This window comes from Typopeltis vanoorti, chromosome 18 (genome assembly GCF_054136105.1).
Source record: "Typopeltis vanoorti isolate ZY-2024b chromosome 18, IOZ_Tvanoo_1.0, whole genome shotgun sequence".
NCBI lineage: Eukaryota > Metazoa > Arthropoda > Arachnida > Uropygi > Thelyphonidae > Typopeltis > Typopeltis vanoorti.
Window position 1 is genome coordinate 22,867,640 of NC_143566.1, and position 26,261 is coordinate 22,893,900.

The following is a 26,261-nucleotide window of genomic DNA, read 5'->3' on the forward strand; positions in this document are numbered from 1 at the left end:
TTCGCAATAGTTACTGTTAACATAAGGAAATTCTAGGATGAAACACACGCTCATCTCTGCATAGGAATATTAATGGTTGGAATAATCTTACTGATAATCTTCTTTCTTCATCAACTTACACACAAACACTTCTTATAACTGTAAACACTTTATACAATAAACGGCACTCATTGAAATAAATCTTCTAAGTAATAACTGAATTAATCATCAGTCACTATACACATAAACAAACGTTCTTGCATGAAGCACTACTGATCACTCATGAATTTAAAGTAACACAATAATTCCTTAACTTAAGATTTTATATGCACAGTTGTTCATTCCTCCAGCATTCAATTAACTCTTTGGCACTACAATTCTAAACACAGCTAACGGTAAACTTCAATTTTGCAGCGCCTACTATTCTCCAGTTACTCAATACTTTATTTCAAGATTCTGTGTGTCCTTGACAGGTCGGCCCTGAAATTATATCTCAATTCAAGTATCGCTAGTCTAATTAATAGTCTCTCAGCTGTTTTCCGTAGCTATAATTGTTATTCTACAACTTATTAGCTAACTGCTTCTCGACTAGTAGACTTTATTAGCTGCTTGAGTGACTTGCCGGCTCGCTATTATCGCACTGTGATTTCCCGAATGCCGAATGCTCTGATTCCAACCTAATGCCAATCCTCTCATTTCTCTCTCTCTTAATCTCTCCTCTATATTTTCAGCATTCTTCCCTTTTTATATCCATCCTTCCCGCCTAAATTATTCTTGTGATTTCTTTCTAAAACTCTTTTCAATAAAAATCTTCTCCTCACGTGGTGTTCCAAAACGTGCTCGCTCACTTACATACGTCTCCATGACAACCAAACAAAATATAATAAAATTGAGGTATTGCATAAAGCTAAACTTCTACAAATAGGAATAAATAAAGAATATTTACATTTCAATTAATACGCAGTTAAATTATCAAATACAAGTTCTTATAATATTAATATAGTAATGAATAAAATAGCTTAATAATATTTAATAGTCTTTTCATTATTAATACATATATCTTTGATTAATTAATTAATAATTAGATAAAATTAAAGGTTTTTAATTATAATAAATTATAATAAAATATGAATATTAAATTATAAACAAGTGAATTACATTAAATAATATTTACTAGTCTAGCCTATGTGATGGAAGATCATGTTGGATTCTGAAACAAATAATTACTACTCCAATCTCTATATATATTCAGAATCCAACACTACTTCATTCTCTTACTTCCATCAACACTTGCATTTCTGGCTTGTAAAACATCTACGACACTCTCTATTTCCACTCTCATACCACAATCCATTTTCTCTTGCCAATGAATAAATAACACACACACAGCTTTTCATAATAACCCCTATGTTCTTCTTTGCATCACCAACATGAATAACACAATTTATCTATCTCACATGGAATAAATATATCAAAAATAAACACATTTGACCACACAGTCATACACATGAATACTATAATCAGTAATTATCAAAATATCATTAAATCAATACTAAAACAATAACTTAGCTGCAAGCTCACAATCATGCGGTCTGTCCGGTATGCACCACCTGGCATCCAATGTATGAATATTAGAAAATTTAATAAATGTGTTTTTTTCTCTCTTGGTGTTGTTTGTACTGTGGAGCACTATTATGAATCTTTGAAGAGTGAGTCAATCAACACCACAAACTCATTCCCTTTATTTTTAAATGCAACTGGTATTTGAACACAGAAAAAAAAGTGCAATGCCAGTATTCATATAGCTATTATTGCTCCCCACATACTTCACATGGCTCTATAACACAGTAAACATCCTCTCATTTCTCAAGTCACTATCGCCAAATGAGGCTATTCCTGATACATTCCACCATTGCAACTTCAATTTCCCCTACTCTAACACAGTTACTTACCCAGATAAGCAACAGTCTCTCTAAATGTTGTCTGCATCCATGTTGCATAATCCATCTCTTGCATACAGCACTCTTATATTCTCAAATGCACTCCATGTATTCACATATTCCAGACCTCTCTTTCTACACATTCTTGATATTATCTCAATCACTATTACTGCTCTTCTTTTCCATTTTGCATGACCATAACAGAGCAGCAGAATATCTTCCTTCTGACACATTTTTCTGCACTATCCCTAATATCAATCCCAAATTTCATGCTACATAATCGACACACCACCTCTCAAGTCATTCGTACCAACTATCACTATCAAGTCATCTACATTTTCACTATTTCATTGTCATCACCACACTTTCTAGCATTCATTCCAGTAAGCATCCTCTGCTCTGCACAAACCCCAACTCAACATCACCAGAGTTAAAGATCGGTACTATCAACGTAAGAAGCCTGAATGGCAAAGAAATGGAGCTAGCTGAGGAATTAGATAAGTACCAGATCGACATAATAGGGGTGACTGAAACAAAAAAGACCAAAACTGGTGAGATCTTTCTGAGCAATAAATACAAAATGTTATATTCAGGCAATGATAATCAAGGAAAAGAAGGAGTAACTGGTGAGATCTTTCTGAGCAATAAATACAAAATGTTATATTCAGGCAATGATAATCAAGGAAAAGAAGGAGTAACTGGTGAGATCTTTCTGAGCAATAAATACAAAATGTTATATTCAGGCAATGATAATCAAGGAAAAGAAGGAGTAGCCATAGTATTCAACACAAAATATGAGACTAATCTTCTTGAATGGCAGGCAGTCTCAAGTAGAGTAATGTGGGCAAATATGAGAATTGGGAACTGGACAATGAGACTTATTTGTGCCTATGGTCCCACAGAAGGTTCTACTAAGGTAGAAGTGGAGGAATTTTTTGACATTTTAGAAAAAGCAACTGACACAATGAAAAAGGAAAAGTTGGTCCTTGTTGGGGATCTAAATAGCAGAGTAGGAAATGATTGTGAGATGTATAAAAATATCTTGGGAAAATTTGGAGAAAAGAGCAAAGCTAATAATAATGGCAAATATCTGTTGGATATCTGCTCAGGACATGGACTGGTTATTACTAACACCATGTTCAAACATAAAAATGTGCACAAATTCACATGGAGAGAAGAGGCAAGGAATAAGAAAACTCTCATTGATTATGTTATTGTTGATAGTGATGTTTTCTCCCTGGTGCAGGACACCAGAGTGTACAGAGGATTTGAAATTGGAAGCGATCACTATTTAGTCTTGAGCAGGATAAAATTGAATTTCATATTGAAAAGAATAACATGTAACAAAGTTTTAAAGCGAATAAAAGTTGAGCAGCTCTAAGATGTGAACTGTAGAGTAAAATACAGAAAGATGAAAAGAAAATGAAAGAGTTTGAGAATAGGAATCAAACCTTGGAGATTCAGTGGCAAAATCTGAAGAAAACATTGATTGATTCTGCCAGAGAGGCATGTGGTGAGGTTGTGTGCAAGGATAAAAAAATCAGAACTCCCTGGTGGACACAGGAAGTTAAAGAGGCAGTGAAGGAAAAGAAGAAAGCATATCAAAAGTTCCTGGCAAATAAGTCAGATTGTGCTCTTAGAGAATACAGAGACATATGTAAGAAAGCGAAACACTGTGTAAAACTAGCTAAACAAAAGTCATGGGAGGACTTTGGCAAGAATATAGAAAATAAATATCAAGAAGGTGGCAAAATATTCTGGAGGTTGTTGAAGAAGCTTAGGAATGGAGGAAAGAGTGCTGTAAAAGGAGATAGAGATGATACAGGTGACATGAAAACAGGAGAAAAAGATATTCTTGAAGTATGGAGTAATTACTTTGAAAAACTGCTAAATGAAACAAGCAGTGATGACAGCACAGTGATAAAAAACACTGACCAGGCATGCAGTCAGGAATACATATCCATACTTGAAGTAGAAAAAACCATCAAAGGCTTGAAATGTGGAAAGGCAGCAGGAGTAGATGATATTCGACCAGAAATGCTGAAGTATATGGTGGTATAAAAGTCTTACAGTGGCTGCACTGCATAGTTCAGAAAGCCTGGACTGAGGGACGAATTCCCTATGATTGGAGTAGAGCACTCATAGTACCCATATATAAAAAGGGAAATAAAACTGCATGTGAGAATTAGAGGTATTTCCCTACTGAGTGTTCCTGGCAAGATCTATGCAAGTATACTTGAGAAACGGTTGAGAAGAATTGTGGAAGCAAAGCTTGGTGAAGAACAAGCTGGATTCAGGCCAAATAGAGCTGTCAGGATCAGATCTTCACTTTACGACAAATAGTCGAGAAAGCATGGGAATATAACAAAGATCTGTATTTAAGTTTTGTCGATTTGGAAAAGGCATATGACAAGGTGCCAAGAGAGAAGCTATTCAATACACTGCAGTTATATGGTGTCAATGGGGCATTATATGAAGCAATACTTATTCTTTATTTGAGTTGCAAGTCAGCAGTTAGAATTGAAGGAAGTACAGGAAGATGGTTTAATGTTAAATCTGGTGTGAGACAAGGATGTACATTATCCCCTCTGTTATTCATTATCTATATGGATCACATTATGAAGGAAAGTGGTATTAAACCTGATATCAAAATTGGTGATGTTGTCAGCTCTTTGCTTTATGCGGATGATGTTATACTTCTAAGTAAATCCGCTACCAGTCTGCAAGATTCTCTGACTAAATTGAATAGCTGTTGTAATAGATGTGGTACGAAGGTCAGCAATAAAAAGACAAAGACAATGAAAATAGGCAGAATCGTTGAAAATGACAACTGTGTTGTGAATGGAGAACCTGTGGAACAAGTAAAACATTTCAGTTACTTAGGCACGATTTTTATTGAAGATGGTAAATTAAATATAGAAATAGACAACAGAATCAGCAAAGCTGGTATGGTGGGAAGTCAATTGAATAAATTCATATGAAATAAGAGAGAAATTAGTCGGAAGACTAAATTAGCTGTATACAAGACAGTGTTCAAACCAGTTTTAACTTATGGATCTGACAGCTGGGTCAGAAGTAAAACACTTGACCAAAGACTAGAGACCACAGATATGAGAATCCTGAGAAAGATTAGAGGCGTGAACAGATGGCATCAATGGCAATATCATATTAAAAACGAGAATATTAGGAAAGAGCTGGACATTGTCAGCATCCAGGAATGCGTTAGCAGAGCTAATCTCAGGTGGTATGGTCACTTAAATAGAGTGGGAGAGGAAAGATTAGCAGAACAAGTGTTCTCTGCCAGGTTGGCAGGAAAACACCAAGATATAGGTGGATTGATACGGTAAAAAGTGCCTTAGACGATAGAAATATAAGATCTGATAATGTTGGAGTCTTGACAAGTAACAGACTGATTTGGAGGAAAATTGTAGATAGGAAGTTAGTAATGATGTAATTTTTTCATGTAGTACTGTCATATCCTGTACACCCCTTGAGGGTACATGGCAGGAATTTGATGATGATGATGCTCTGCACAGCCTGAATCATTGATTCTCTCTGAACAGCTATCTTCATTCCTCTCTCATTGGTTTTCTTGACCCTTTCTGCTTCCAGTCTCTTTCTCTCCCCTTTCTTAAAAGTCTCTTGATCTTTTCATTTTCTCTCTTTCCTTGTACTTTCATTCTCTTGTCTTCCTCTTTTCCTTGGTCTCTCATGCTCTTCTCTCACATCTACTCCCATTCCTTATGAACATGCAAACCTTTCCAGCCTCCCAATCTCATCACTCACCCTCTTCAACTCAGTCTTCATATCTTCCAACTCCTTTTTCAGCAGTTCTATCAGTCAATCTATGCATTTGCTTTCACACAACATTCACTCACACAATCACATCCACGAGACAAAACATCTCCTATGCCACATCATCCAAGGTCAGAAGGTTAATTCCTTAGACATATATTTCAGGTTCTCTTCACACTCTAATAACGTACTGTTATCTACAAGTCAGCATTCAGTTTCTGAAGCACTATCTCCACTGCTGCTTAATCCTCAGATCGAAACACTTATGTCATTAAGCACTTAACAGTGCTTAATGACATTAAGCTAAGTTACTTAATAACTTAATAACATAACTTAATTAAACTAAGTTATGTCATTAAGCACTTAACAGTGCTTAATGACATAACTTATAGCAGAGTATAAGTTCTTTTCGCTATACACTTTGGTATTAATTGGTCTAGCTACTCACTGATGAAGCCTCAAAAAAGGCTGAAACCGGTCTGGGTAGTGACCTTCCACCATAATGTAATAACAGCATACATTTCCTAGGAAATGTGTTTTTACATTATGGGAAATACCTAAGAATAGCGATCAGAACTTCACCACCTTTGCTACGAGTTGTCCGTTATTGTACTACGTACTAGGGTCACTTGCATTAGCTCACGCTAGTGGTCGCCGATACTTTATAGTTTACTATATTCGGCAAGAAACTGTCTGAATCCAATCTTTGAGTTTCTTATCCGGTTTTAAAACAATGTGGGATTTAATATTCCCTTAATTTAAATAATGTTTATATCGCCGAAATGAAGCTTATTAGCTCTTTATATTTAAGTAACTTAACAGTGCCTACATTTAATGCATACATACAAATTTCTGTTCCTCAATTGTTACATTTTTTTATCTATGGGATGAATATGTATCACATGCATAGCATGCTATGAAATCCTCAAGTATGATGGATGCAGATTTTAATGCAGATATTAAATAGTAGCTAGCTGGGTAATAACATGTTAAATCTGTTGACTGCCATTACAATCACAATTAGATATAAGAAACAGACAATAAATTTATAACCTAACCACACCATATCTGTGTTTATTTAAAAATAGCACAATTGCATTCTGTAAAATGAAAATATATCATCAGCAACAAATTATGGACATGTATCCTCAAGGGGTGTACAGGATATTATGATAATACTATGAAAAACTTGCACCATTACTAATTTCCTATCAACAATTTTCCTCCAAATCAATCTGTTATCTGTCAAGAATCCAACATATTATCAGATCTTCTAAGCCAGCACTTTTTACTCTAGCAATCCAACTATATCTTGGTCTTCATCTGGGTCTTTTCCCTGCCAAATTGGTAGAGAGCATTTGTTTTGGTAATCTTTCATCTCCCATTCTATTTAAGTGATCATACCTGAAATTAGCTCTGCTAACACATTCCTGGATGCTAACAATCTCAAGTACTTTCCTAATATCCTCGTTTTTAATATGATATTGCCATCGATGCCATTTTCATGCCCCTAATTCATGAGAGTCTCATATCTGTGCTCTCTAGTCATTGGTCAAGTGTTTTATTTCTAACCCAGCTCTCAGATTCATAACCTAAAATTGGTTTGAACGTTGTCTTGAATACAGCTAACTTAATGTTTTGATTAATTTCTCCCTTATTTCATATAAATTTCTTCAATTGACTTTCTACCTTACCAGCTATGTTGATTCTATTGTACATTTCCATATTTAATTTACTGTCTTTACTAAAAATGGTGCCAAGTAGCTGAAATGTTTTACTTGTTCTATAGGTTCTCCATTCGCAATGCAGTTTATATTTTCAATGGTTCTGCTTAATTTAATGTCTTTGTATGGTTATTGCTGATTCTCATACCAAATTAATTAAAAGAGTTATTCAATTTAGTCAGGGAATCTTGAAGACTTGTAGCAGATTTAAAAGTATATTTAAAAAGTATAAGTTATTTAAAGTATAACATTACCTGCATAAAGTACAAAGCTGAGATTAACACCTTCAATTTTTATATCAGGTTTAATACTACTTTGCTTCAATATGTGATCCAAATAGATAATGAATAACAATTGGAATAACGTACATCGTTGTATGACATCAGATTTAACATCAAACCATCTTTGTGTACTTCCTTCAATTCGAACTGCTGACTTACAACTCACATAAAGACTAAGTATTGCTTAATATAATGCCCCATGACACCATATAATAGCATTTTGAATAGCTTTTCACCATATAATAGCTATATTTATAGCTATTATATGGTGTACTAAACTTAAATACGGATCTTTCTTATATTCCCATGATTTCTCAACAGTTTGTCGCAAAGTGAAAATCTTATCCTGACAGCCTCTATTTGGCCTGAATCCAGCTAGTTCTTCACCAAGCGTTTCTTCCACAATCCTTAACCGTTTCTCAAGTATACTTGTGTAAATCTTACTAGGAATACTCAGTAGAGAAATACCTTGTAATTGCAGGCATAAACTATTTATAGAACTGAATAATAATAAAAAAATGTGGTGTAATCACCGATATGTCTTTTGTACCTTGTAATTCTCACATTCAGTTTTATTTCCTTTTTTATATACGGGTACTATCAGAGCTCTATGCAAATCATCTGGAATTCGTCCCTCCACAGGCTTATTGAACTATGCAGTGCAGTCACTGCAAGATTTTATACCTCCATACTTTAGCATTTCTGGTTGGATATCATCTACTCGTGCTACCTTTTCACATTTCAGGCTTTTTCTACTTCAAGTATATATATATATATATATATATATATATACACACACACACACACACACACACACACACACATACCAGATTGCATGCCTTTTGAGTGTTTTTTTTTAACACTGTGCTGACATCACTGCTTGTTTAATTTATCAATTTTTCGATGTAATTACTCCATACTTGAAGGATATCTTTTTTGTCAGTTTTCATATCACCTTTATCATCTCTAATACCTTTCACAGCACCCTTTCCTCCATTTCTGAGCTTTTTCAACAGTCTCCATTACAACATTCTCTTGCCACCTTCTTGATATTTATTTTCTATGTTCTTACCAAAGTCGTCCCATGACTTTTGTTTAGCTTTCTTACATTTGTCTCTGTATTCTCTAAGAGCACAAGCTGACTTATTTGCCAGGACCTTTTGATATACTTTCTTCTTTTCTTTCACTGCCCCTTTAACTTCTTGTGTCCACCATGGAGTTCTGATTTTTCTATCCTTGCAGACAACCTCACCAAATGCCTCTCTGGCTGAATCAATCAGAGTTTTCTTCAAGGTTTGGTTCTGTTCTCAAACTCTTTCATTTTTTCTTCGATAATCTTTTGTGTATTTTACTCTACAGTTCACATCTTAGAGCTGCTCAACTTTTATTCGCTTTAAAACTTTCTTATATGTTATTCTTTTCAATATAAAATTCAACTTGATCCTGCACAAGACTAAATGATGATCAGTTCCAATTTCCAATCCTCTGTACACTCTAGTGTCCTGTACCAATGAGAAAACATCACTATCAACAATAATACAGTCAATGAGAGTTTTATTATTCCTTGCATCTTCTCTCCATGTAAATTTGTGCACATTTTTATGTTGGAACATTGTGTTAGTAATAACCAGTACATGTCCTGATCAGAAATCCTACAGGTATTTGCCATTATTATTAACTTTGCTCTTTTCTCCAAATTTTCTAAATATATTTTTGTATGTCTGACAATCATTTCCTACTCTGCTTAGATTTCCAACAAGTAACAACCTTTCCTTATTCATTGTGTCAGATGCTTTCTCAAAAGCCTCAAAACATTCCTCCACTTCTACCCTAAGCAAAAATAAGTCTCATTGTCCAGTCCCCCTATGCTGATATTTGCCCACATCGCTTTTCTTGATATTGACTGCCATTCAAGAAGATTAGATTTGAATTTAGTATTGAATACTACAGCTTTTGCCTGAATGTTCAACATTTTGTATTTATTGCTTAGAAAGATCTCACGAGTTTTTGTCCTTTTTGTTTCAGTCACCCCTATTATGTCGATCTGGTACTTATTCAATCCTTGTGCTAGTTCCATTTCTTTGCCATTCAGGCTTCTTATGTTGATAGTGCTGATCTTGAGCTCTGGTGATGTTGACTTGGAATGTGTTTCAGGATTTGTTCCAGTAGCTGACTTTTCACTGTCCACCCTGGTTCCCTGGCAAAAACAATGGGGGGTCCTTGTTTAACCAGGCAATGTCCCAGCGAGCATGAAATTCTGTTATGTTGTGCAATCATTTTACACTGTGGTTTAAGCCAATGAGAATACAATTTGGTTGGCTAAATCCCAAAGTGCTAGCCCATTGTAGTTCATTCAGTATCCAGGTAGATACCTAACAGGGTGCACCATGAGAAGGTGAGGATTGAACAATAGGTCAGAAGCTCTGGTCGGTTCTCCGACCAGAGCTTCTTTAAAGGCATTCTTTAAAGGCTAAGTGGAGGTCTCCTCTCAGTTACAGCTTTTGACCCTTAAGCATTCACAATGAAAATATATCAAGTATTTAAACAATAAGCTTTATATATATCATGACCAGCCCTCTACTACTGAGTTGGACCACTTTCTAAACTGCAACATCTGTACTCACAACCAATGATTCCATTATCTGTCTAATGATATCAGAGAGGATCTAATGTCATGATGTAAGTAATGTCCCTGGATAGGAAGAATGCAGTACCTACATACCTTAACAGTAATTTCAGAATATCCCATTAGTGTTTATCTAAAATGAGATTCAGTGAATTTGCTATTTAAGAAGGATAGTGTCCACTGCGTGTGTTCCTTAAACCAACATCTTAAAGAGGGAGGGGATGAGGGATGCGCAATGGTCAAAGCTATATAACTGAGAGGAGACTTCCACATAGCCTGCAAAGGAATGCAGAGAACCAATCAGGGCTTCTGACCTAATGTCCAATCCTCACCTTCTCATGGTGCACTCTGTAAGGTATCTACCTGGATACTGAACGAACAAGGATGGGCTGGCAATTTGGGATTTAGCTGACTAAATTGTACTCTTATTGGCTTAAACCAAAATAAAAAATGATGGAAGAACATGAGAGAATTTCATGCTCCCTGAGGCATCGCCCAGTTAAACAAGGCCCCTCCTGTTTTCGCTAGGGAATCAGGACAAACACCGAAAAGTCAGCTACTGGAACAAATCCTAAAACCCACCCTGACTCAATATCACCAGACTTTAAGATTGGTACTATTAACATAAGAAGCCTGAATTTTGAAATGGAATCTAAATGGAACTAACTGAAGAATTGGATAAGTACCAGATCGACATAATAGGAGTGACTGAAACAAAAAAGACAAAAACGGGTGAGATCTTTCTGAGCAATAAATACAAAATGTTATATTCAGGCAATGACAATCAAGGATAAGGAGTAGCGATAGTATTCAACACTAAATACGAGGATAATCTTGAATGGCAGGCACTCTCAAGTAGAGTGATGTGGGCAAATATGAGAATGGGGAAGTGGACAACGAGATTTATTGTGCCTATGGTCCCAAAGCAGGTTCCACTAAGGTAGAAGTAGAGGAATGTTTTGAGGCTTTAGAGAAAGCAACTGACACAATGAAAAAGGAAAAGTTGTTCCATGTTGGAGATCTAAGCAGAGTAGGAATGATTGTCAGACATTCAAAAATATATTTCGAAAATTTGGAGAAAAGAGCAAAGCTGATAATACCAGCAGATACTTGTTGGATTTCTGTCCAGGATATGGACTGGTTATTATTAACACAATGTTCAAACAAAAATGTACACAAATTCACATGGAGAGAAGAGGCTAGGAATAAGAAAAGTCTCATTGACTATGTTATTGTTGATAGTCATGTTTTCTCCCTGCTTCAGGACCCCACAATATACAGAGGATTTGAAATTGGAAGTGATCACCATTTAGTCTTGAGCAGGGTAAACTTTCATATTGAAAAGAATGACATGTAAGAAAGTTTTAACGCGAATAAAAGTTGACCAGCTCTCAGATGTCAACTGTAGACTAAAATACACAAAGATTATTGAAGGAAAAATGAAAGAGTTTGAGAACAGGAACCAAACCTTGGAGATTCAGTGGCAAGCCTTGAAGAAAACCCTGATTGAATCAGCTAGAGAGGCATGAGGTGAGGTTGTTTGTAAGGATAGAAAAATAAGAACTCCATGGTGGATACAGGAAGTTAAAGAGACAGTGAAAGACACGAAGAAAGCATATCAAAAGTTCCTGGCAAAGAAGTCAGCTTGTGCTCTTAGAGAATACAGAGATAAATGTAAGAAAGGTAAACATTGTGGATTTAGAGAAAGATGTTGATATTAGATGTTAGAATAGAAGAGAAAGATGTTAGAGAAAGAAATAAACTTTCAACATCTTTCTCTAAATCCAGAGTAATTTATTAAAAAGGTGGCACACCAATTGGCAACTCCTATAGGTAGAGATGACCTGCTAATGCTTCTGGCCGGTGTCTCCACTTGGGCCTGGCTCCCACTGAAGAGACCTCAATAAAGGTTGAAACTAGTCTGGGTAGTGGCCCTTTCCTTAATGCATAATATTAGACATATCCGCAAGGAGATGTGTTTTGAATTATGAGAGATACTGAGACAGGAGTGTTGGTAGCTTGCTCCACCTTTGCAAGGAGTCGTCCTGTTGTTGTACCACCTTACCCCCCAGTCCTGAAGATACTTTCAGGCGCAAACTTTGTTTGCTCACACCTGGATAAAGGATTAAAATAAATTAATTATATTCTAACCAAGTGAAAAATAAACTTTCAACATTGTTATATTATTTAGAAACCAAAAACAATACATTATTCATTCAAGCCATGCAAGAATGAGCAAAACCAAATTGCATAACATTATATTTTTCTGGTTATGAAGGTAGGTTCAACCAGTGTCCACAAAGGCAAATATTATAATTATTACTGTTATTATTAAGAGAGACCTCCAAGGCATCAGGAACTAGTCAAGAGAGGCCACATACTACACACACCAGCTATCATACTTTGTTCTTGAATTCATTCACACTGCTTGCACACAACATTCAACTGCAATCTATTCCAATCTCGTAGCACTCTATGAGAAAGAAATGAAGATCTCAACCACCTTCTTGGTGGCATTCATTCTCATCTTCCAAAGATTCCCTTTTGTCCTTTCCCCACCCTCCATAAAATAAAAAATTACACCAACTGGAATCCTGTATGATCCTTTCACAAGTTTCTAAGACCCAATCATATCACCCCTGTTTCCTAGTGTTTGCAGTCTACAAATTGTCTGTCTCTCAATCTATCTTCATAATCAGTATTCCACAATCCTGATATCATTTTTAACACTCTTCACTATATCAGAATCACAACGGAAACCAGGATGACATCTTAACAAGGACTTGTAAAGAGGTAAAATGACATCCTTATCTTTACATGTTAAAGTTCGTTTCAGCATTTCAATTATCTTTGGGGTTGTATTTTTTATTATTAGTATTCCAGGTAACTCCAAGAAGTCGACAGACTCATCGAGGGAGGCCCTAACATCATTCACATTCACACAGTATCTATCATACCTTGCCTTGAACTCATTCACGGTCGTAGCACCCACAACAGTCTCTGGCAGCTTATTCCACTCATTCACCACTCTCCAAGTAAAAAACCCCTAGCTCTAACACCCTTGTAAACCACATTCTTGCCCAGCTTCCATGCATGGCCCCTAGTCCTCCCACCACCAATCCTATTTTCAAAAATATCTTCTGGATTAATCTTATAGAAACCCTTCGGTAATTTGAATGTCTCAATCATATCACCCCTCTTACGCCTATCGACCAATTTCTGTAACCCACAAATCTTCAACCTATTCTCATAAGGTTCATTCCACAGACCTGCTATCATCTTAGTCACTCGTCTCTGGATCCTCTCCACTTCCTCCCCATCACGAAGAAACCCTGGTGCCATAACTGGGCACAGTAGTCCAGATGGGGTCTTATCAAGGCTCGATACAGAGAACAACAACTTGTTTGTCTCTGCATGTTAAAGTATTTTTCAGAAGCCAAGTGATTTGATGAGCTGATTTAGCCACTTTTGCAATGTGCCCCCTAAACTTCAATTCCCTATCCACCAACACTCTCAAATCCCTGGCCTCATCAATCTTCTAGAGTATGGTTCCACCAATGTGATATACTGCTGCTATTCTTTTCACCCCAAAGTGCATAACCTTACATTTTACCACATTAAATTGACATCCATTTTTTCCTAGCCCAGTCCTCCAAACTATCCAAATCATCCTGTAAAATTTTGACATCCTGTGCTCTCACAATTGCTCTACCCAACTTTGCATCATCAGCAAACAAGTGAACACTTCCTCTCAGATCCTTACCTATATCATTGATGAACAAATTGAAAAGCAGTAGTCCAAGAACAGAGCCCTGCAGCACACCACTAGTCACAAGCCGTCTTTTAGACTCCACTCCTGAATAAACCACTCTCTGGTATCTCTCCATCAACCACCCTCCTATCCATCTCACCAACAATATATCCATCCCCATCTGCTCCAGTTTACTGATTAGGGTTCCATGTGGTATCCTGTCAAAGGCCTTGGCAATGTCCAGTAGAATCACTGTAAACCCATTAACCTTATCCAGTTCAGCCGTCACTGTGTTATAAAACGTGAGCAAGTTACTGAGGCATGATCTACCCTTCACAAAACTATGTTGTCCCCCATACAATATCCCATTTTCATCTATCCAATCCTGTATTCTTTCCTTGACTAATTTCTCTAAGACCTTGACAATGATTCCTGATATGTTAATCGGTCGGTAATTTACAACAGCAGTCTTGGAACCACCTTTATGCAGTGGAACTATTTTCCCCTCTTTCCACCCCCTCGGGACTAACCCAGACCAGAGACTCAAATTAAACAAAATGGTCAAGGGTACTGACAATTCTTTAGCCGCTTCTCGTACGACACGAGCTGGTATACCATCCAATCCCACAGATGTATTGACATTGAGGTTATGCAATAGACTACTCATCTCCACTTCATTCACCACAATTCCCGTATAATCTACTGGTTCATTCGTTTCTGCAATGTCACCACCTGGATGATATATTCTTGCAAAGTTCTCACTCAGTAACTCAACTATATCAACTGATTCAGTTACCTCCCTACCATCGGCATTCTTTAAAATCATTCTGCCATATACATTTTTCCTTTTACTTGCAACATATCGAAAAAAATGTTTAGGATTCTCTTTAGCCTGAATGGCCAATGTTCTTTCATAATCCTTTTTTGCTTTTCTTACCACACTCTCGTTAACCTTCTGGCTTGCGCTTTATACTATTCATGTGCCTGCCGGTAAATTCCCTCCATAGTAGTTTCTTTTTTTGCAGCTCAAGCTTATTGGTGTTATTCATCCATTTAACCCCTACTTGATTTATTATTCGTACTCTAGGTATACAGTCAGCCATTGCTTCATGCAAACACTTCTTAACTGCCTCCCATGCACTATCAACTTCTAGTCCTTGCAGTTGTACACGCCATGGCACTGAACCAATCAAACTCCTAAGCTTATCATATTTTCCAGCCGGATAATTCCACATGTACCCTGTCTTAATTGTAAATTCCATACCTTTAGCCACCTCCCAAGTCAAGACCCTATGATCACTCTCACCAATTGGTGGCAATGTGGTCATATTTGTTACAGCCAAATCCTCAGATGTAATTACTAGGTCAAGCACTCTCTGACCCCTGGTATTTTCACACTTATACGCTTATTTGCTATCTTTGTTTCATGTGCCCTTAACTTCAACTTGCTATCTACAAACACTTCAAGATCCCTAGCCTGATCAGTTTCTTCCAGTATAATCTCACCAATATAATATGACAACAGATATCTGATCATGCCGAAGTGAATGATTTTACATTTACTGATATTGAGCTGACATCCATTTTCTCATGCCCACAATTCCAGCCAATTCAAATCATTCTGCAAGTACTGCACATCAGTAGCATTCCTGATTACCCTACCTATCTTTGCACCATCAGCAAATAGCGGTATGTCGCCTGTCAAATCTTTCCCAATATCATTAATTCACAGATTGAATAACAGTGGACAAATGTCTGATCTTTGTGGTACCACCACAAGTTACCTTACATCTTGCACTCACATTCCCTGTATACCACGTTTTGATATCTGTCAGTCAGCCATCCTCTGATCCATGCTAATATTTTATAATCCAATCCCACATTCTTCAATTTATGCAACCGTCTTCCATGCTGTATTCTGTCAAAAGCAAAATTGAAAAGTGACGTGGTGCGTCCATTCCCCTTGTCTAGCTCAATGATAATATTATAGAATGTGAGTAAGTTGCTAAAACATGACCTTCCCTTTGTAAACCCATGCTGTTCATTGCAAAGTAGAGCTTCCCTGTCAACTCATTCCTGAATGTGAGCCCTAATCATTGATGTGTAGTATGATCTACTACACATCAATGATTAGGTTGTAGTATGATCTACTACAACCCAAAAAAGACATAAAAATTAGAATAGCCAGAGCAACAACTATTTTAAAAGCCATGGAAAAAATATGGATGAGCTGAGCTATAAAGATGCAAACTAAATTGCGCATTGTAGAAACCTGTATCTTCAGCAGCATGCTGTGTGGATGTGAAGCCTGGGTACTCCTGAGAGAATCTGAAAGGAGGATATTGGCATTTGAGAGGAAGTGCTATAGAAAGATTTTGAGAATAAGCTGGATACAGAAAGTGAACAATAAGGAAATCTACAGACGAATACAACCAAAAGAAAACATGATCCAGAAAATAATCAAAAGGAAACTATGTCTATTTGGCCATATATGTAGAAGGAATGATGAGAGAAAATTAAAAACGTTGCTGTTTGGGATGATTGAAGGAAAGAACAAAAGAGGAAGACCAAACAGAGAATGGGGCGATGACATCGTCAAATGGTGTGAAAACTCTATACACATATTGAGTCATCTTGCACAAAACAGAATGCAATGGAAGAATCATATCAAGATGGCAGCAGACACCTACGGGCACTGGACCCATGTTTGATGATGATCTACTATAATTAGATGTATATGATAACCATTTCACTTATGAGTAATAAGTGAAATGGATAAATGGACATGGATCACATACAAGTATGTGATCCATGTCCATTCAGAATATTACAGTAAGCAGAAATAAAATATGATTCATTATTTATAGTCTAAAACAGTTAATTTTTGCCTTGGTGGTGTTTGCTGGTTTGTTATGTCAAATGGGATTGAAGAAATGAGTAGAATTCTACAGTAGAATACTTCACTTTGGGACATTATATAATTCAATTTTCCATGTACTCAGAGATTCAAGCAATGGCATAATTTTTGTGAATTTTTGACAACTGAACATCTAACTAACATGGGTATAAATTAATGAAATGAATTATTTAATTTTAATGATTATTTTTCATTAGGAATTCAAACTTTTATCACTTGTTTCCTTCATAAAGCATTTATAATACTTACTATTAATGGCTTTAAAGAAGCTCTCTGCATAACTTGTTTCTGGTTTGAAGAAATTTGATGATCTTCAAGTAAATTATTTTCTGCAATAATTTCAAGCAAATGCCTTACAATACAAGGACCCAAATCTGAATCTTGAGCTAATGTCTTCCAGCAGTCTATAATATGGCTAAAGATGTGGGAGGAATTTGTTATATATTAAAACTTATTTTATTTGTAATTTTAAATCTGAATATATCATGCATTGGTTACAAGACTTGACTATGATAAGAATGATAATATGACTAACAATAATTATAAAACACTGGATGCAGTAATATTACAGTAAAACTATCAAAATCAATGCAGAATGATTTTCAGTAGGTGATTTCATGCTTTTAGTGAGTGGACATCATCACAATGCTAAATCTTTACCATACAGTTCAAACACCCCGTTAACACTAATATTACTTAGTGCTTTTTTTTCTCCATGACTCATTACAGAAAGTCACCCCCACAGACTCTGTAATCCAACTAAATCATCACCACACACACTTACATTAACTACACATGTTCTCAGAAAGCAAAAAATCTGCCATCCCCGCATGAGACTGGTAAATCCTTCAATTAAGAAGTCCTATAAAACACATTACATCATAATGATATTTAAAGCGAGTTTTTTTTTTTTTGTTTGTTTCAGTCAAATAATGCATTCATGTTGTATCATTATATCAAAGATCTTGAAGAGATGGTATTCATTCTGCAAGCTCTAAGGTATAAATCTGATATATATATAATTTATATTTGTCTAGGGATCCCATTTTTTGAAAACAAAAAACCAGGACACAATACATTTTGTAGAATTAAGGGTAAAGAGAAATAAATTTTATTCGTTAACATTATGTATTTTAAAATAAAAAAATTAAATATTTATTTGAATTTGATTTATTAATGTAGATAACATAAATGTTTATACACACGTCAAATAAATAGAATTCTAATAACAACACTTAAACACAGATGACGATACTTAAACACATAACACTTAAATCAAACGTTACTATTATTACCTCAAGACCTCATGGAGTCAAAGACTCATGTGGAAGGTCCTTTTATCACACACACATCTCATCATACCGTGTCTTAAACACACTCAAACTCCTTGCAGACGCCACACTCTCAGACAACGCATTCCAATCATTCACAACTCTGCACAAAAAAAGCTTGTCTCTCACTCCACTACTCACACCCTCTTTATGCAGTTTCCAGGGATGACCTCTGATTCTCCCCCGATCTCCCACTATTTTCTGTAGAACCTTTCCAGCATTGATCCTATAACAAAAACCTTACCAACCTGTAGGTCTCTATCATATCTCCCCCTCTTCCTCCTGTTCACCAGACTCTGCAAATTACATCTTCACAATCTTTCCTCATACTCGACATTCCAGAGATCAGAAACTACCTTTGCCAATCACCTTTGGATCCTTTCCAACATCTTTTCATCGTTCTGAAAACCTGGTGACCAAATCTGGGCACAATAGTCCATGTGGGGCCTAATCAAAGCCTTATACAACGGAACAAGAATCTCACTACTTCTACACTTCAGTGTCCTCCGTATCATTTCCAGAAGCCTTTGTGTTGTCTTCACAATTTTGGCTGTGTCCCATAAATTTCAAATCCTTATTCACTATCACACCCAGATCTCTTATTTCTTCCACCTCCAACGTATCCTCACAAGCATAAATTCTGCATCCCATCTTTGTTTTCCAAATTTTAAAACCTTACATTTTCCAACATTGAACTCACATCCCCATTTACTTGCCCAATCACTCAATTTATTTAAGTCTTCTTGCAAGGCCACAACATCTTCATTACTCTTTATGGTTTGTCCTAACTTTGCATTATCTGCAAACAACTGAATATCTCCATCCAAATCTTCGCCAATATCATTAATATACAAGTTAAACAGTAATGGCCCTAAAACAGACCCCTGAAGCACTCCACTAGTGACTTTCCTTTTCCCGTATATCGCACCCCCATACACAACTTGTTGATACCTATCAGATAGCCAGTCTCCAATCCAATGCACTAATCTAATATTCAACCCATCTGCTCTAGTTTGACTGTCAACTTATCATGAGGTACTCTATCAAAAGCCTTTGCGAAATCCAAGTATATTACTGTGTATCCTTCTCCTCTGTCCAAGGAAGCAGTCACTTTATTGTAATAAGTAAGCAGATTACTAAAACATGACCTCCCTTTAGCAAATCCATGCTGTCCATCAAAGATTATACCATTGTTGTCAACCCAACTCTGGATCCTAATTCTCACAAGCTTCTCCAACAACTTAACCACAACACCTGACACACAGATAGGCCTATAGTTTGATGCTTGAGTTCGATCACCTCCTTTATGAAGTGTGCACAATCTTGCCCTCCTTCCATTGCTTAGGAACTTGACCAAGTGCAAGACTCATATTAAAAAAATATGTCAAGGCAGGTGTCAACTCCCTGGCACATTCCTTCAGAATACGTGGTGATATATTATCAAGTCCCACAACCTTATTTACATCTAGTTTACTCAACTCCCCAAACACCTCTTGCTCACTTACAGTCATTCTCTCCTCCCCATTATCAGCTGCTCTCAATCTCTCCATGAAGTCACATTCACAAGATTTAAAGATCTTTATGAACTGCTCATTAAGTATCTCCACCACACATTCTGCACCAGCTGTCTTTATACCATTTCCTCCAATCAGTGTCATCCTTCCATAATCATTCTTTCTTTTGCTGGCTACATATCGAAAGAACTCCCTAGGATTCTTTTTGGCTTCATTAGCTAACTGCTGTTCATACCTCTCTTTAGCTACTCTCAACCAACCAAGTCACCCTCCTTGCCTGGTCTTTGTAGACCTCATGAAATTGGTTACTTCCACTTCTCTTATGCTGCCTCCACAATGTCCTTTTTCTCTGTATCACATGCTTAATCTCTTTATTCATCCATCTCACCCCTACCTTATTTAACCTTCTCACCCGTGGTATACATTTAGACATTGCATCTATTAAATAATTTTTGAAAATCCCCCAAGCTGCATTGATCTCTTTTCCAGCTAACTCATTCCATGCTACACCCACAAGCTGTCTCCTGAGCTCTTCATAATCATCCCTCCTCGTAGTCCCACATATACCCTTTTCTCACAGAGGTCCTCACACTGCTGGCAACCGCCCAGGAAATCACCTCATGGTCACTCTCACCAATTGGTGGATGATTTGACACCACATTTATAATTACATCCTCTGATGAGATGACCAAATCCAAGACCCTTAATCCTTGTGTGCCCTCTGTTACATACTATCTGAGGTAGTAATCCCTCAAAAACTCAAGAAACTCATTTTCTTTACTTTCAGTTGCTATCTCATCATTCCAGTCTATATTGCTATAATTAAAATCACCCATAACGATCACCCTTTTCTTATTTGCTTGGCTAATTTGATTACACATTTCACTATTACCACCATCCACATTACCTGGTCTATAACAACATCCCACCAAGTATTTGATTCCATTCAGCTCTATCTCACACCATACTGCCTCAAAACCACTGGGACTATTTCCGTCTTGCATCTCTACCTTGTATGGACATAACTCTTGTTCTATCATCAATAGCACTCCCCTCCCTTTTTACCACTTCTAACCTCACAAAACACATCATATCCTTCCATCTCTATTCCTGTCAGGATGTCATCCTCTTCCAACCATGTCTCACTTATTTTGACAATCTTTGAGAGAACAGACGCAATTAGTGCAACCAATTCATCTGCCTTACTTCTAGCATTGGTATAGAAACACAACAGCTCATTATTTAAATTAAGGGGATATTAAATCCCACATTGTTTTAAAACTGAAGATTCGGTTTTAAAACAATGTGGGATTGAATATCCCCTTAATTTAAATAACGTTTATATTGCCGAAATAAAGCTTATTAGCTCTTTATATTTAAGTAACAACAGCTCATTTCTGGATCTACAGCTGGTTCCACTCACTGGATGTGATTTCTCCATGCTAGACTGGGGCCATTTTCCTTTCTACTTCTTCATTTTAGAACCCTTTTCAATTCCAACTGTTTCCTCTTGATCCCTGGTCATTCCATTCCTTGTCTGCCTACACATGCTCTCACCTCCTCTTGGAGCATCCACCTTTCTCACGCTGTGTACCCCTGTCCACCCTGAGCCTCCCCGTTTCCCTGCTCCTCTTGCACACCCATTCTCTCATTATCTATACTCATACCACTAACTTCCCCATTCATATCCACTTCTTTAATCTCTCCTGTCTTACTCTCCTCTTGATCTGATTCATTCTCTCTACTCACTTCTCTATCTTCCAGCAGCAGTCTCTCCAAGCGACACACACACCATAACCACTCAAATGCAGTCCATCGTTCGTCCCTCAAACTCATTACACACATTAACAAACTGTACTCCCATCTCCTCACACATTTCAGCCAGCATATCATTCATAATCCTTGCTCTCCGCCTCATTTCACCACAGTCGTACCTAGGCAACACACTGACTACCCTTCCTGTCACACTATTCTCTTTTATCCTATCAAGCAGCTTCCTGATATCCATTCTGACACGCTCTTTCATTTGTCCTCTCTCAAATCATTTGTATCAAGGGGTGCTTAAAGGTCAAAGCTGTATAACTGAGAGGAGACCTCCACATAGCCTTTAAAGGAATGCGGAGAACCGACCAGGGCTTCTGACCTAATGTCCAATCCTCACCTTCTCGTGGTGCACCCTGTTGGGTATCTACTTGGATACTGAACGGACGAGGATGGGCTGGCAATTTGGGATTTAGCCAACAAATTGTATTCTTATTGGTTAAACCAAAATACAGAATGATGGTACAACATGACAAAATTTCATGCCGGCTGGGGCGTCGCCCGGTTAAACAAGGCCCCTGTTGTTTTCGGCAGGGAACCAGGGCGAACAGCGAAAAGTCAGCTACTGGAACAGATCTGAAAATAAACCCCAACTCAACATCACCAGAGTTAAAGATCAGTACTATCAACATAAGAATGGCAAAGAAATAGAGCTAGCTGAGGAATTAGATAAGTACCAGATTGACATAATAGGGATGACTGAAACAAAAAAGACCAAAACTGGTGAGATCTTTCTGAGCAATAAATACAAAATGTTATATTCAGGCAATGATAATCAAGGAAATGGGAGTAGCCATGGTATTCAACACAAAATACGAGGCTAATCTTCTTGAATGGAAGTAGAGTAATGTGGGCAAATATGAGAATGGGGAACTGGACAATGAGACTTATTTGTGCCTATGGTCCCACAGAAGGTTCTACTAAGGTAGAAGTGGAGGAATTTTTTGAGGCTTTAGAAAAACCAACTGTCACAATGAAAAATGAAAAGTTGGTCCTTGTTGGGGATCTAAATAGAGTAGGAAATGATTGTGAGACATACAAAAATATTTTGGGAAAATTTGGAGAAAAGAGCAAAGCTAATAATAATGGCAAATATCTGTTGGATTTCTGCTCAGGACATGGACTGGTTATTACTAACACCATGTTCAAACATAAAAATGTGCACAAATTCACATCGAGAGAAGAGGCTAGGAATAAGAAAAGTCTCATTGACTATGTTATTGTTGATAGTGATGTTTTCTCCCTGATGCAGGACACCAGAGCATACAGATGATTTGAAATTGGAAGTGATCACTATTTAGTCTTGAGCAGGATAAAATTGAATTTCATATTGAAAAGAATAACATGTAAGAAAGTTTTAAAGCGAATTAAAGTTGAGCAGCTCTCAGATGTGAACTGTAGGCTAAAATACACAAAGATTATTGAAGAAAAAATGAAAGAGTTTGAGAACAGGAATCAAACCTTGGAGATTCAGTGGCAAACTCTGAAGAAAGCATTGATTGATTCTGCCAGAGAGGCATGTGGTGAGGTTATCTGTAAGGATAAAAAAATCAAAACTTCTTGGTGAACACAGGAAGTTAAAGAGGCAGTGAAGGAAAAGAAGAAAGCATATCAAAAGTTCCTGGCAAATAAGTCAGATTGTGCTCTTAGAGAATACAGAGACATATGTAAGAAAGCGAAACACTGTGTAAAACTAGCTAAACAAAAGTCATGGGAGGACTTTGGCAAGAATATAGAAAATAAATATCAAGAAGGTGGCAAAATATTCTGTTGGTTGTTGAAGAAGTTTAAGAATGGAGGAAAGAGTGCTGTAAAAGGAATTAGAGATAATAAAGGTGACATGAAAACAGGAGAAAAAGATATTCTTGAAGTATGGAGTAATTACTTTGAAAAACTGCTAAATGAAACAAGCAGTGAGGACAGCACCGTGATAAAAAACACTGACCAGGCATGCAGTCAGGTATACATATCCATTCTAGAAGTAGAAAAAGCCATCAAAGGCTTGAAATGTGGAAAGGCAGCAGGAGTAGATGATATTCGACCAGAAATGTTTAAGTATGGTGGTATAAGAGTCTTACAGTGGCTGCACTGCATAGTTCAGAAGGCTTGGATAGAGGGACGAATTCTCGATGATTGTAGTAGAGCTCTTATAGTACCCATATATAAAAAGGGAAATAAAACTGCATGTGAGAATTACAGAGGTATTTCCCTATTGAGTGTTCCTGGCAAGATCTATGCAAATATACTTGAGAAACAGTTGAGTAGAATTGTGGAAGAAAAGCTTGGTGAGGAACAAGCTGGATTCAGGCCAAACAGAGGCTCTCAGGATCAGATCTTCACTTTACGACAAATAGTCGAAAAAGCATGGGAATATAACAAAGATCTGTATTTATGTTTTGTCGATCTGGAAAAGGCATATGATAAGGTGCCAAGAGAGAAGCTATTCAATACGCTGCAGTTATATGGTGTCGATGGGGCATTATATGAAGCAATACTTATTCTTTATTTGAGTTGCAAGTCAGCAGTTAGAATTGAAGGAAGTACAGGAAGATGGCTTAATGTTAAATCTGGTGTGAGACAAGGATGTACATTATCCCCTCTGTTATTCATTATTTATATGGATTACATTATGAAGGAAAGTGGTATTAAACATGATATCAAAATTGGAGATGTTAATGTCAGCTCTTTGCTTTATGCGGATGATGTTATACTTCTAAGTAAATCCGCTACAAGTCTGCAAGATTCTCTGACTAAATTCAATAGCTGTTGTAATATATATGGTATGAAGATCAGCAATAAAAAGATAAAGACAATGAAAATAGGCAGAATCATTGAAAATGTCAACTGTGTTGTGAATGGAGAACCTGTGGAACAAGTAAAACATTTCAGCTACTTAGGCACAATTTTTACTGAAGATGGTAAATTAAATATAGAAATAGACAACAGAATCAGCAAAGCTGGTATGGTGGGAAGTCAATTGAATAAATTCATATGGAATAAGAGAGAAATTAGTCAGAACACTAAATTACCTGTATACAAGACAGTGTTCAAACCAGTTTTAACTTGTGGATCTGAGAGCTGGGTCAGAAGTAAAACACTTGACCAAAGACTAGAGACCACAGATATGAGAGTCCTGAGAAAGATTATAGGCGTGAACAGATGGCATCAATGGCAATATCATATTAAAAACGAGGATATTAGGAAAGCACTTGACATTGTCAGCATCCAGGAATGTGTTAGCAGAGCTAATCTCAGGTGGTATGGTTACTTAAACAGAATGGGTGAGGAAAGATTAGCAAAACAAGTGTTCTCTGCCAGGTTGGCAGCAAAACGACCCAGAGGAAGACCAAGATATAGGTGGATTGATATGGTACAAAGTGCTTTAGACGATAGAAATATAAGATCTGATAATTTTGGAGTCTTGACAAGTAACAGACTGATTTGGAGGAAAATTGTAGATAGGAAATTAATAATGATGTAATTTTTTTCATGTAGTACTATCATATCCTGTACACCCCTTGAGGGTACATGGCAGGAATTTGATGATGATGATGAACTCTTGCTCGTTCCCGCCTCATATCCAATGCAATATTATATCTAGATAGATACTATATTGAAAAACTCTGAACATGACATCTTTCTGTAATGGGTTTTAACAAGCATGATAGATTTAACTGTGTCCAGTTGCAAGTGATTCCTTTCATTTGTCCATAACGAATTCATCAATGAAAAAATTCATTCAATAGAAGCATTTGATCCTGGTAAGGTGAAACAAAAACTTATAATTGAAGCTATTTCACTGTAAGTAATTTGTTCCTTTTTAAAATGACCAAAGATTTCTTTCCACCTTTCCTCAAGTTTACAACTGGCATTATTCCAGTCATTAATTTTATACTCAGCTGCATACATTTTAACATGGCTGTACTCATCAAATAAGTTCTCTTCATTTAAGTTGAAATTTGGTAAGATGGTCTTAATTTCTTTGACACATTCCATTAAATTTTCCCAAGATACAGGTATGTTCAAGCAAGCCCATTCCATTTTAGTAAATACACTAAACTGATTTTGAGTCCATTCTTGAATATATTGAATTGCAATGAAGTAGAAATTGGAGATGTTGTCTCTAAATGATGATTCAGTCATTAAACCTTCATCACCAAGATTTTTCATTTCAATTTTCACTTCACTGGATAAATACTTCTCATTTTCATGCAATAAAATTTTAGTAATAAGAATGTCTATCTCTTTTTTTACTCACAACCCGTAGCATATTCTCTTTTGATTTGCTGGATTGCCCCAGAAAACATTTTCATCTGATTTTTTAGAAATAGAAGATAAATGAAAGACTTCTTATCACTGAAAAAAAAAACGCATTCAAAATAGTTGGACATTTATCTTGAGACAAGAAATAGGATTTAAGCCCATCATACATTTCAATAAAACGAATTAAACATGGCTGCAGTGAAAGTCACATTGTTTTGCTATGATCTAAAATAGTCTTGTATTCAATTTCGACAAAATCACAAAAAGATTTCAGACTTTCGACTCTGACAGTGAATTGGTGAAAATGCTGGAAAACTTT

General features: G+C 36.6%; 1 protein-coding gene across 2 annotated transcripts in view; it reads right to left on the reverse strand.

Annotated features, from left to right (window-relative positions):
• The window catches only part of c11.1 (maestro heat like repeat family protein c11.1), a 763,927-nt gene that overhangs the window by 262,612 nt on the left and 475,054 nt on the right, over window positions 1–26,261 (reverse strand). For both annotated transcript variants that reach the window (XM_090407949.1, XM_090407950.1), the window contains exon 28: window positions 17,263–17,428. In XM_090407949.1, coding sequence (XP_090264075.1) covers window positions 17,263–17,428 — 166 coding nt within the window. The remainder of the gene's footprint in view (window positions 1–17,262; window positions 17,429–26,261) is intronic.